Genomic DNA, 13,678 nt, shown 5'->3' with positions numbered 1-13,678 from the left:
AACACCAGATAAGTCGCCAATGCATCGCCGGCTTTGAAGGAGAGCTCTTTTTGCACCTTTTTGAAGAGCCCCATGTCATAGCGTTCCTATAATTTCATCCTAATTTCATCATATATAAGATTTTTATTTGTCTTCTTACTGACTCATTGAGTTTCGCAAAATATGCACGTAAGATAACATTCTTTACTATAGATTACTATTTTTATTATTCATCGTCGTTAAAATAAATAAATTCAATAGTCATCAGTTACCATTTAGGAATTCATTTAAGTATATTATGAACACTCTTCGTAATCTTCTCAAATGTGACATTCTCACGGACGGACTACTAGTTTGTAGTCGATAACTCGATGTTAATGAAGTTGACAGGTTCAACTGCATGAAGTTACGTGCATTTGAGACCGACTACATACGGGTGAGGCGGACGAACATTGTTTAGGAGCTCGATGCAAAAGCCGTGATGACGATGGAAGTAGTCGTTTAGTGTAATTTGAGTTTTTTCGATTATGACGTCCGCTATGCCAAGGTCCTTTTTTCTGAGTAAGTTTATATGAACTACGCGTGGTTCACAAATTACAGCATGTGTTGACGCCACACGACTGTAGCCGAATGCAAGCAGTTCTAGTCGCGACTGCATGCAATCCAAAGCCACTATAGTGTTCAAACACCGTTGAACATATCAACTGTTGCAGTCTATCTGAGGATACGGTAAAATAGTGAATGTTCTGGTGATATTGCGGCCCTAGCAGTATTTGTAGCCGCGATGATTTGCTTTTTGGCGACTGCATAGATGCGTGACTGGCCCACCTGCGTTCGGTCGCGGTATCGAAAACTTTGGCGACTACATGAGATGCTATACTAGATTTTTTTTTTATAATATAAGAGTAGCAGACGAGCATGCAGTCCACCTGATGGTAAGTGGCTACTGCCACCCATGAACATCTGTAATCAACCCCAGATAGGATTAGATATTCCTACCTGGGGTCGGCCACAGATGCGCCGCTACCCCTGAGGACTAAGCTGGAACGCCTCGGAAAAGTCTTTCTCCCTTTAAACCGGAACACAGTAACGCCTAACACTGCTGTTATTAGGTAGAAATAGGTGTGGCGGTGGGGCCGCCGGAGCCGAACCACAAAGGGTTCTACCACCTTCATGAGATGTAGATCACTGATCGCTGCAACTGACGTTTTTGTCTGCGGTTTCGAGTATGTCGACGCTGCATAGCTTTCTGAAAGCAACTTAATTGTCGATCGCAGCTACTAAAAGTAGCAAGTCTGCGGGGCGCTCATGCCTGAATGATAAACAATGACATGTCACATGTGTTATGTGTTGTTCAAATAGATAATTCATAATTTTCAGTACTTTGAAACCTGCACCTGTGTATACAGCTCTATAAATATTTAAGTTCAAGCGCGTTATTCGTTAGTCTTTAACAATATTCACTATTTAGTTCTGTTTGTCGCGTTGTCAGTTCAGCATGCCGGAGGTGAGAATTGAGGAGGTGGAGCGGTTCATGGTAGAGAGCCTGGTGGCGGCTGGAGCGCCGCGGTCAGAGGCGCAGGCGCAGGCTGAATTGCTGCTGCATGCTGACACCGTGGGACACTTCAGCCATGGCTTGCATAGGCTTAGTATGTTTGGTTAATTAAAATATTTAGAATAATTTATTTATGTTAATTTTAGTTATTATAGGTAATTATAGCAATATGTTAAATTCGCTAAAATTTTGTAAAGAGGTGAGGTAATATAATCGAACTCACAATACAAATATATGAATCTTTGTTATCGATCTAAGCCTAAAATTTTATTAATTTAATTAGACGTGTTAATTCTGAAAATGTAACATACAGGTTAATTAAAAATTACATGAAAGAATGGTGGATATGGATTTTTCAACCAGTTGCAACTAAGGAGACGTTCTTTAGATGTTTCACATTAAAAACTGTTTTATAAAATTCCAGAGCTTTACATAAATGACATGCAAACCGGTGGTGCTAAAGCTGACATCAAACCAGTGGTGCTCAAAGAGTCGGTGGCCACCGCGTGGGTCGATGGCCGCCAAGCACTTGGCGCTACGGTCGGCAACTTCTGTATGGAGCTTGCGATAAAGAAGGCGAAAGAATGTGGCGTTGGCTGGGTCGTGGCGAAACGTAAGATATTTATTTTTATAGAATTAAAGTATGAAACGAGCTTGCTGTTCACCTTCTTCTAAATATATATAACTCAAAGGTGACTGACATAGTGATCTATCAACGCACAGCTCGAACCACGGCTGAAATGTGGCATGCAGGTAGATGTTATGACGTAGGCATCCGCTAAGAAAGGATTTTGATCAATTCTACCCCAAGGGGATGAAATTACTTCGTAACGCGAGCGAAGCCGCGGGCAAAAGCTTGTATTATATATAAGTGTATACTGCCGCAAATAGACGAATGTAACCAACTCAATATGGTACCAGGGTTTTCTACCTGAAGTCGGTCAAAGATACATTGCAACTCCAGGGGGCTAAGATCAGGGGTCACATCTCACATCGTATGTCAGTTAGCGTTCATACTTCATACCACGAAAATGCTAGAACTGCATCGTGCTCGAAATAGGGAATTGAATATTATAGGATTAATTAAATTATCGGTATTATCTAAATGATGTTATGTTTTTAATCTTACTGTTTCTTATTTAGATTGTAACCACTTTGGTATGGCGGGATTCTGGGCACTGAAGGCAGAAAGGGAGGGACTTATAGGAATGGCTTTCACAAATTCATCACCTATTGGAGTCCCTACAAGGGCTAAAAATGTAAGTTTTAACATGGAAGTTAGGTTTTTTTAGGACTAGCAGACAAGCATGCAGTTCACCTGATAGTGGCTTCTGCCGCCTACGGATATCTGTAAACAAAACCAGATTATAAAAATTAGATATTTCTACCTGAGGTCGGCCATAGAGGCGCCGCTAGCCCTGTTTTTTAATAATGAAGGTAGCTGCCCATCTGATGGTAACTAGCAAGTGGCGCCCATCAATCTCAGATAGGCATGATTATAGCTACCTGCGGTCGTTCTAAGATTTTTTAAATTCATGTACAAATTACGTAACTAATATATTTTACAAAAATAAATATAGTTTAAAAAACTAAAAAACACGCTTTTATGTTAAAATCAACTAAAAAGCAAAAAATTATCTTCAATCTAGGAATCAATTAAGGAACAGTAAATAGTATCATTGTGGAAAAAGTGTGGGGTGCTCCATTTATCAGGTTCGAAAAGCGCCCCACACTTTTTCCACAATTATACTATTTACTGTTCCTTAATTGATTCCTAGATTGAAGATTATTTTTTGCTTTTTAGTTGATTTTAACATAAAAGCGTGTTTTTCAGTTTTTTAATCTATATTTATTTTATTATTTTTAGTATTTGTTGTTATAGCGACCACCATCATGCATCGTTTGTAAAAAAATCAAGTGTCTATCTATTACGGTTTAAGAGATAAAGCCCTGTGACTCAAGAACAGACAGCGGAGGGTTTCGTTTTATCCTTTGAGTACGGAATCCTAAAAATCATTCTACAAGATGGCATTATAGATATGTTTCAGTACATTTGAGTTATAGGGAAATAATATTATTATTTTCCAAAGCTAAAAATCAATCTAGTAACTTTGCCTGAACGCTCCATAAGGCGCTTTCTCTCGCCTCGAAAATCGTTAATCCTGAGGATATTGATAAAGACAATGGTACAAAATTATTAAAATCGTGTATTTTCATCGGTCCTCAATAAATCTACAAAGTTTGAACGAAATCTGGCCGTTTAAAGTGGGTCAAAATTGCGCCCAAAGAAGTCGGTTACAAACATACAAACAAACATACAAACAAACATACAAACATACAGGTGAAGCTAATAAAAAGCGTGTAATAATGCTAATACGTAAGAAGGAAAAATGACATGACATTATCTAACGAACATGTTTTTTTATGAGATTAGATTTTAGTGATTAGGTATGAACAAATAAACAAAAATCTCAATTCTCAATTTTGCTTATGTCTTCTTAAAATAATTTCAGAGTGCTACAGGAACAAATCCGGTAGCGATGGCAGCACCAGCATCTGGTGGTGACTCTCTAGTGGTAGACATGGCGACCACCGCTACTGCTATGGGGAAGGTAATTTTACAATGAAAACAATTGAACAATGATAAAATCCCTGGGATCCGAATGAGTTGAAATTTTGCATGTAAGTAGGTTTGGTTTGGATGATAATGAAATTAGTGACGTCATTTTATATGTGGTGGACCAATTATTTTTATACAACACCAAGAGTAAACGAAGTATTCTGAGAATAATAAAGAAAAAAACTTGAATAAAGCTTGTTTTAAAAACCTTCTTCCCTGTACACTATATTTAATTGTTATTTGTTCGTTAACTTGTGGCATTTTCACAGATTGAACTGAAAATACAGAAAGGCGAGCCCATCCCTGAAGGATGGGCGCTGGGGCAAGATGGAAAGTGCACGACCAATGCTCAAGAGGTAATCGAATTAAATAATAACACAACTTGAAGAATAATTTTGAATTAGAAACGAGTCTTCAACGACTAAAATTGTCAATCAAGGGAGCAACCTTCAAAAGGGCGCATTTGTCGACCCACATAAGAAATATGACTATATAACCTACTTATATTATTATAAAAATGAGTCAGCAATAAATGTTATCGCACATACACACAAGGAAATGGCTTCGTCGGAAAACAGGCCGTCAAAATTGTTTATATTATTTCTCTTTGCTTTATTTTCAGGCGTTCGATGCCGGGCGACTGTTACCATTGGGCGGATTCGAGAGCACAAGCGGTTACAAAGGGTTTGCGCTTAGCGCTATGATTGAAGTGTTCTGCACTGGATTATCAGGTACTCTTACTATAGTATAAGGGCTTCACACGCCTCTAAGATTTTTTAAAGTGTTTTCAACCGTGTAGTTTTCCTCTGACAAAAATAGCCATCAGTAATAAAATTTACTAAGTTACTAATTTCTAATACTCACATTTTATCTTCATATGTGTCTGAGATTCGAACCTCGAACAGCCACATTGAGAGGCCCAATTTCAAACTGTTAGGTTATCACTGCATTTTTTTATAAAACATATGTAGGCCATTAACATTGACGATCTGCTGACATAATTCATACCGGTCTGACAGGCAGTAGGTTCCGGGTTTGATCCTCGGTCAGAAAAATATCGAAATGATGATTTTAGATATCTATTTTAAGGAATCCACGATACAGGAAAAATCTTAGTGTGGGGCTTTGAGTACAGAAAGTGTTATTTGTATATTTATTTGGTTCCCAGGTTCCCGGTTAACCCACAAAGTGAGAAGGTGGTCGTTCTCGCAGACAGAGGCCTCTGATCTCGGGCAGTGCTACGTGGCCATCAACCCAGACTGCTTCGCGCCAGGGCTCGGCGACCGGTTGGCAGAATGTCTCAATCATTGGAGGAATATGGAGCCGGTGAGGATCTCCTTATCCTGATTTTGTTTTAATATCACTAGGTACATGTATAACGAAGTTATGCCAGTTTTACTTCCATTGGTAGGTACCTAAATTGAAAAAATGCAAAACTTAATTTCGAGTTTAAAAGTTGAAAAGAGTAAAATGCAAACGTATGGAGTTTCTTGTGTAGCTTTTTCTTCATTATTATCTTCAGGAAATATAGTATCCTATTATTCCTATTAATATTATAAATTTGAAAGAGCATGTATCATTATTTAACATAAACAGCAGCTCAGACGGTCCGACGAATTTTAAAATATGAGAAGGTTTTTGTAACCGCTTAAATTGAGTTAGTGAGATACATTTCGGGATTTTTGTTTTTATAATAAGTCTCTATTATCATTTTTAATAATTTAAGGTGGATCCATCTCTCCCCGTTCTGGCACCGGGAGACAAAGAGAAGAACAACGCAGAAGTAACTAAGAAGAGAGGTACCATCATCTACCCACAAGAACAAATGGAGATTTACGCACGGGTCGCTGATAGACTTGGTGTAGAACCATTAGAAGTAGTTTGAAATGTCGTAAAAGTTGTAAAATATACGTTTTTAGCATCATTGTGTATTTTTAATTTAATTGCAAATACGCTGTCCATATTATTAAATCCTAATAAAAGACAGTATCCCATGACGCAATGATATAATAATGTAATAATAATAATAATGTGTAATTGTTTATTTAAAGTAACAAAGACTTATTTATTTAATTACAATTAATTTTTTGGTACATTACAATTTTATATGTAGGAAACTGCAATGGGAAATAAATCTACAGTCTACTCTATTGCTTATCATCTTCAGGATGCTGTTGGTGCTATCCCGGACACGGTACATCAGGGAGCTGCATCTTTTTCTCATTATAGTGTAAAAACAGTTTACATGAGCTTCTGCAAACATCCCTGATGCACTACAGTACCTTGGTAGTCCCATCAGCATCCTGAAGCCATTATTATATTGAACTCTAAGAGCATTGTAAGTTTTTTGGGTGTAATTGGTTTAATAATTTAATAATTTAAATAATTATTTATTTAATTTTTATTTAATATTTTAATATTTTTTTTTGTAATTGGTCCAAATAATAAAGGAATAGATTTTTTTTAATATCATTACGCAGTTTTACTTATTAGGGTTCCGTAGCCAAAGGGTAAAAACAGAACCCTATTACTAAGCCTCCGCTTTCTGTCCGTCTGTCACAGGACTCTGGAAACTCATAGCTAGACACTTGAAACTTTCACAGAGTAATATGTATAACGGTGGCCGCTATAACTTCGATCACTAGTTCTTATTAGTGATCGAAGCGCTATAACAACAAATACTAACAATAAAAACATTTATTTTCTTTAATATAGACATTTCGCTGTTTCCAATAGTTAATTTATTTAAGTGTGCGTAAATGGCGAAATCTCATTAACGTACCCTTGGAAAATTCAATCTCTATTTCTAATAAGATCTATCAGTTACCAATCCGTAAAAAAATCTGCAAAATATTTTATCAGTTGCTTCTTTTTTAATTGCACTAATTATCATTTGTATGTATATTTGACTATTTATATCATACGTAACTAATAACATAATTACATCAAAACAAGTTAAATGTTAACATAAATATTAGGTAATTTCTGATAATGAGGAGATAACTAAACGGGTCTTGTATACTTATGGCCATTTGCAGATTTTTTATTAGTAAGTATCCTAAACCAATCCATACGCAAAGAATTGCAAAAGGCTTCTTGTGTCTAGAGGCTGCCATACTCTAGACACAAGAATCCAATTTCGGGGCCATGAGTTTTTTTTATAAATTTTCAGTAGTATACTAGCATGCAATGCCCCTGATAGTTCATGGTAATAGCCGCCTGTAGACATCTATAAAGGACTCCACACAGAATCGGAGTTCCACCTCCAGCCGATCACAGATGGTCGCCCTATATCTAAGTCGGTGTTGGCCGACTTAATTAAGTCACCTATCACCGAAACAAGAAATATTTCAAGCTAGAAACCATCTTGCAAATTAAAAGAGAGGAGATAACATTATTTTTTATTTCAACAATTTTCCTCAATTGAAAAATTCTTAAATTTGAATGACAAAGTGCATATACTCGTAAATTGTTTTTATTTACCATTTACTCTGTCCTCCGGTATACGAAGTATTAAGTTTTACACTCTGCCTGAAAGATAAGTAATGACAATAAATACACGTTACGTTTGGTTCAAGCAGATAACTCAGTTGATATAGTTGTATCGATTAAAACTGTGAAGTTGGTTACAAAACGTGAGTGCATAGAAAACATAATTATACTAATTAATTAAGCGGAGTCTAATTTCAGTTTTTGCGTATATATTTTATACACAAATAATATTTCTTTTTGTTGTACTTTTGATAGGAATTGGATATGAAGATAGATATGTATGATAGATAAGAAGTGGTGGTAGTTGTATTGACATTAAAAAGTGCTCTGTAAAGAACCTATTTTGAACAAAAACATTGATTTGAGATTTGATTTCATTACGTAGATTATAATTATGTACATATGTGAATAGAGCAAAAATTAAAACTTGGTCGAGCGTATCAAAAAAAAAATTAGATAAATAATAGCAGTTACACTTGTTGTAATAAGGTATTCTGTTTTAGTTGATGATAAAAGCTACTTAAACGTTCTTTTGTTTAAGCAATTTGACTAGATTAAGTAGTCAAATACAAAAGTTTTGTATTTTTGTAACTTGTAATAAAATTATAACATTTGAAAGCGTTCGTACTACATAAGAAAATTATTTTTTTTGCTGTTCAGGAAATGAAACCCAAGTTAGAACGATTTATTGTACAAAAATACGTAAATAGATACCAAAGTTCTTTTTTAAATACAATTTTCAAAGGAAAATGGTGCGGTACAATTTTTTTGTGACTTTGTATTAAACCAAAGTAATTATGGCGTTGTCACGTACCACCAGGAAATCATCTGACTAGTCAAGCTCAAAGGTCGTTCATTAACACCATTTTAAAGATCTAATTGAGTCAGATTGCTTCAAGGTTTCCAAAATTATGCATTTTTTATTCTTCCTCCATTACTCTATTTAGTTGAATTTACAGGGCTGTATATTAAACCTTCAAGATTTTTTGACCAATAACTTTAGGGTAATTTAGGTATCATAGTTAAAGGTCTCAGGAATTTCTTCAACATGGGTCATAGGACTCGTCTGCAGCATGTGGCAGCAACAATCATCAGAATTTTGTCCGCTCAAACTCCACGGCGGTACACAGAACATTTTTTGGGACAAAGATAGAACCCTGGGTATCCGTGGTGGACCTAAGCAATAATCTATTATCACAGCTTCCACCGAAAAAAATACTAATATTAATTTAACACCGATTTTCAGTGTAGAGTTACATAGAAACTTTAGGATAATAATTTTTAAACACCAATTTTACGGCTCATTAATATAGAGTTCTAAAGATTATTTAAATGCACTTAATTTAAACCTTACAATTATATAACGAGCTACAATAAATTAAAAATACACGCTGTATCAACAGCTCTATATATATAAGCTCAGGCGCTCTGTCCGTCAGTGTTTAACAATACTTGGTGTACAGCTCTGATTCAGTTTAAACTACTACTTCGTCAGTTCAATATGCCGGAGGTGAGAATTGAAGAGGTGGAGCGGTTCATGGTAGAGAGCCTGGTGGCGGCGGGAGCGCCGCGGTCAGAGGCGCAGGCGCAAGCTGACTTGCTGCTGCATGCTGACACCGTGGGACACTTCAGCCATGGCTTAAATAGACTTGGTATGTAAAAAAAGGAGAATTGATTTCATTGTATTCTGTTTATTTGATTGTAATTGTATTACACAAGTAAATAACATTTATTCCATGAGATTCGATGGGATTAGATTTGTAACTAAAATGTACAAATAATACATTATGTACGACAAATTAACACTCTTTTTTAATTTAATAATTGAATTTTCATATTACACCTATCAAATTATTATGTTTATAATTTTGAAATAAAATATAATAAAAGTTTGATTATCGCTAAGATAATAAATAATCTTATCACTTTGTACTGCGATAGTTTGAAAAATTAAGATTTGCAACAAAATTCTACTGCATATACTTGTTTTAAATTACTTTAATTTATTTTTAATATAAGTATTCGAGGCATTTTTTGCGTAAAAAGTTCTAGGCACAATAAATAACATATATTCTACAATTCCAGAACTCTATATAAATGACATCCAATCTGGAGGTACCAAGGCTGCCGCTGATCCAGTGGTACTCAAAGAGTCGGTAGCCACCGCGTGGGTCGATGGTTGCCACGCTCTAGGTGCTACAGTCGGGAACTTCTGTATGGAGCTTGCCATAAAGAAAGCGAAAGAATCTGGCGTTGGTTGGGTCGTGGCAAAACGTAAGATTATATACTTGACATACTTGTATATTTTTGATGGTAGAACCCTTCGTTGTTCTACTTTAGAGATACGAAAGTTATACATATTTCTGCATATTTACAACAGTGTTAAGGGCTGCAGGTGTAAGGGTAAGGGTAAGGGAGAGACATTTGTACGACGCATTCCAACTTAGTCTTCAGGGTAGCAAGGCATCTGTATCTAATCCTATCTGTAGGTAATTGTAGATGTCTATGGGCAGTTGCCATCAATCATTAGACAAAGGAAGTTTAGAAAGTTCATTGAACTAAACACTTTTTATTACGAGTGTCAAATACCAAAAATACAGCAAAAAAATATTGAAAGCAATGATTTTATATCATTGATTTAAAATTGATATTTTTGGGGCATTCTCTAAATAGCGAATATTTAAGTTATAAACGAATTTTTAAGTAGTCGACACAGCTGAAACTTGTTTAAATAAAAACAAACAAAATCGGAAGACTGCTAATCCACACTTCGCTTCACCGCACCAACATGTAACACTGCTGGGTACCTGATACTGCTGGCTAGAGATAGTGAGAAGGACTCGTACCCAGCAATAGCATTAGCCAGAAAAGTGACAATTATGATATTCCATTTGCACTTTTTTCAGGATGTAACCACTTTGGTATGGCAGGATTTTGGGCGTTAAAAGCAGAAAGACAAGGACTTATAGGAATGGCTTTTACTAATTCGGCACCTATAGGAGTCCCTACAAGGGCTAAATATGTAAGTTAATATCTTTCTTAAAAGTAAAATTGGAGGATGATGAACATATATTCGCAAAAACCTAAGTTTGCCGAAGCTAAAGTAAAGTAATTCTGGTGTTTATAAATTAATAGTAAGTTTTTTAACAAGGATTATATAATACATATTATTTACCTAAATATTTATTATTGGAAATTATAATTATGATAAAATTATAAAAGGAAATATCGAGTAAAATCTCAAATTAACTTACGTTTATAATATTTTCAGAGTGCTACAGGAACAAACCCAATAGCGATGGCTGCTCCAGCATCTGGTGGTGACTCTCTAGTGGTGGACATGGCAACTACCACTGCTGCGATGGGAAAGGTAATTAATATTTAAGATGATTTTTGCCTCTTTCTGTCTTATAACAGCGTTTAACGCTACTGTGATCAGATTTTAGTAGTGTCAGACAAATGAATGACTGAGAGATAGCAACACATCTGAAACTGACCTAATTTGGTTTCATTCTTTGCTACTTCATATTTATAAAATTAAATTCTATATGTCGATACCTTTATTCGCAAATCAGCCAACTCCACGTTTTGTCAAAATGTTTTTTTTAATTTATTTTGATAGTAAATGGCCTTGAACGAAAATTTCCGACAAAAAGTGGAGTTGGCTGATTTGCGAATTAAGGTATCGATGTCTTATTTGTGCCGCCTTTCTAATGATAGTAGGTACCAATAGTATGTTACGTTAAAGTACCTAAATGTAAAAAAAAAATAACATATATTTTTACAGATTGAAATGCAAATACATAAAGGCGAGCCCATCCCTGAAGGATGGGCGCTGGGTCCTGATGGAAAGTGCACTACCAATGCTCAAGAGGTAATTTTAATTTAGTTAGTTAATTGAGTAAATAGTTGAGTAATATTTTAACTCAAAAGCAACTTGAAATTAGGTAATAGGTCGATTTGACTGGTTTTAATTGTGGAAGGCATGCGAAAGCCTATACTTATACAGGTCCACAGTAAAAGCAGGGGGGTTACTACCATCTCTTAAAACAATATTATTTAAAACATACTTTTTCTTTTTTTGCAGGAAATTTAACTTTTTATGCAAAATATGACAATTTCAGTAGGTTTTATACAATGGATAAGCGAAAAATTAATAAGGGCTTAAGTTTGTTCAACTGTGTATGACGGAATATTTTATTGTTTTAAGGAGGAGATAAAACTTTCCTGAACAATGATGGTTTTTAAAAGATGGTGGTAGGCCCCCAGGAATGGAATATAGCAATGATAAATTTAACGATTTATGTCATTGGGATTTACACTGCTCAGTCGCGCATGAGTCTTAGATTCTATTTTTGTCAGGGGGATTGCTAAATGAGGAATTGTTTCGGCTTTCGAATTATTTTCGCTGTTTCTTTTACGTGTTCAATAGACCCATAATACGGAGTCTTAGTGGATCTATATGTAGAGGAGTTTGTTTTCAGGCGTTCGATACGGGGCGACTCCTGCCACTGGGCGGATTTGAGAGCACTAGTGGATACAAAGGGTTTGGACTGGGTTGTATGGTTGAAGCCTTCTGCAGTGGACTATCAGGTAATACTTATAATTATACAAGACATCCGATATATACCCCATCAGTAGATTGTCGCCCATTAATCATAATCAATCTATCAAATTTTTACATTTATTTATTTATTTACTTTAACAATATCTGCCTTATTTTTGTATAACCTGAATAGTGAATTTGACATTTCTCCATACTATATTATATGCATAATATTCTGCATACGATATATGCAGAAATGTTTAAATGTCGGTATTCAGAAGGCAAGACATTAGATGCTAATGGGCTTTCATAACTTTGATTATTCCTAGGTTCCCAGATATCCCATAAAGTGCCAGGATGGTCGTTCACCCAGACAGAAGCTCCGGATCTCGGGCAGTGCTTTGTAGTCATCGACCCAGGGTGCTTTGCGCCAGGCTTCGGTGACCGATTGGCTGATTGCCTCAACCATTGGAGAAATATGGAGCCGGTTAGCATTCTCACTTTGTACATCAAAATGTTTTACGTCATTTTCATTTTTGTTAAACAATTTCAAAGGAGGTAAGTAAATAGTTAATATTAAATGGGAACTTATCTTAAAATTAGGACTAAATGAAATGTGAAAAATCAAATCAAACTTAATTTCCTAGAACACGCATATAATACACAGATAAGGTTCAATTTTGTGGTTAACCAAGTATCCCTTTGTTGATTGACATATCGTGGTTGCTTTTTGATCATTTAATATTTGTGTGATCATACCTCACACACCTACTTTTAATTGTATTTTTTTATATAATATAGAAGTAGCAGACGAGCATGCAGTCCACCTGATAGTAAGTGGCTACTGCCGCCCATGGACATCTGTAATCAACCCCACATAAGATTAGATATTCCTACCTGAGGTCGTCCACAGATGCACCACTACCCCTAAGGACTAAGCTGGAACGCCTCAGAAAAAGTCTGATCATTTATCTATCACATAAACAATTATATCTTAATTTTACTTCCATAGGTAATCTAGTGACCAAATCGAATAATTCCAAGTTTCCGTAATCCTTTAAGGTGGATCCATCGCTCCCAGTCCTTGCACCAGGTGACAAAGAGAAGAAAAACGGAGACGTAACCAAGAAGAGAGGCACCATCATCTACCCGCAAGGACAGTTGGACACTTACGCTCGCATGGCTGCTAGAATCGGCGTAGAACCTTTAAAAGTAGTTTAAAATTGTTTATAAATTGTAAAAATATATGTATTTAGTATTATATATATATTTATTTATAACAGTTATGGTTGCTGCTCCATAATTAATTTTGTGTCAGGTTTCGCTACCCTTTTTGGCGACTCCGGTATCCCTACTGGAACGCTTTTATACCTAGTTCTCTTAGCGGTGTTCCTGTTGGGCGCTGCCCGAGCCAGCTCACACCTTCTTTCGTGTGCTAACGACGGTATACCACACATATCTTTCGAGCCGTCCGGTTCGTGCTCCT

At 35.9% G+C, this 13,678-nt stretch overlaps 1 protein-coding gene across 1 annotated transcript; it reads left to right on the top strand.

The window, feature by feature from the left end:
• The first annotated feature begins 1,201 nt into the window (after positions 1–1,201).
• Positions 1,202–13,413, top strand: LOC140752533 (uncharacterized). Its single transcript, XM_073086871.1, has 16 exons — positions 1,202–1,628; positions 1,959–2,147; positions 2,678–2,793; positions 4,048–4,146; positions 4,424–4,510; positions 4,777–4,885; positions 5,323–5,480; positions 5,881–6,030; positions 9,121–9,298; positions 9,732–9,920; positions 10,553–10,668; positions 10,918–11,016; positions 11,434–11,520; positions 12,131–12,239; positions 12,522–12,679; positions 13,255–13,413. The coding sequence occupies exons 1-16, from the start codon at positions 1,478–1,480 to the stop codon at positions 13,411–13,413; spliced, it is 2,154 nt and encodes a 717-aa protein (XP_072942972.1). The 5' UTR covers positions 1,202–1,477.
• Positions 13,414–13,678: the final 265 nt, after the last annotated feature.

This window comes from Epargyreus clarus, unplaced genomic scaffold (genome assembly GCF_041222505.1).
Source record: "Epargyreus clarus isolate Ecla_fem2 unplaced genomic scaffold, WU_Ecla_fem_2.2 ptg000024l, whole genome shotgun sequence".
In the NCBI taxonomy this organism is placed as follows: Eukaryota; Metazoa; Arthropoda; class Insecta; order Lepidoptera; family Hesperiidae; genus Epargyreus; species Epargyreus clarus.
The sequence above is the reverse complement of the archived record's forward strand: the minus strand, read 5'-3'. Positions and strand labels throughout refer to the sequence as shown.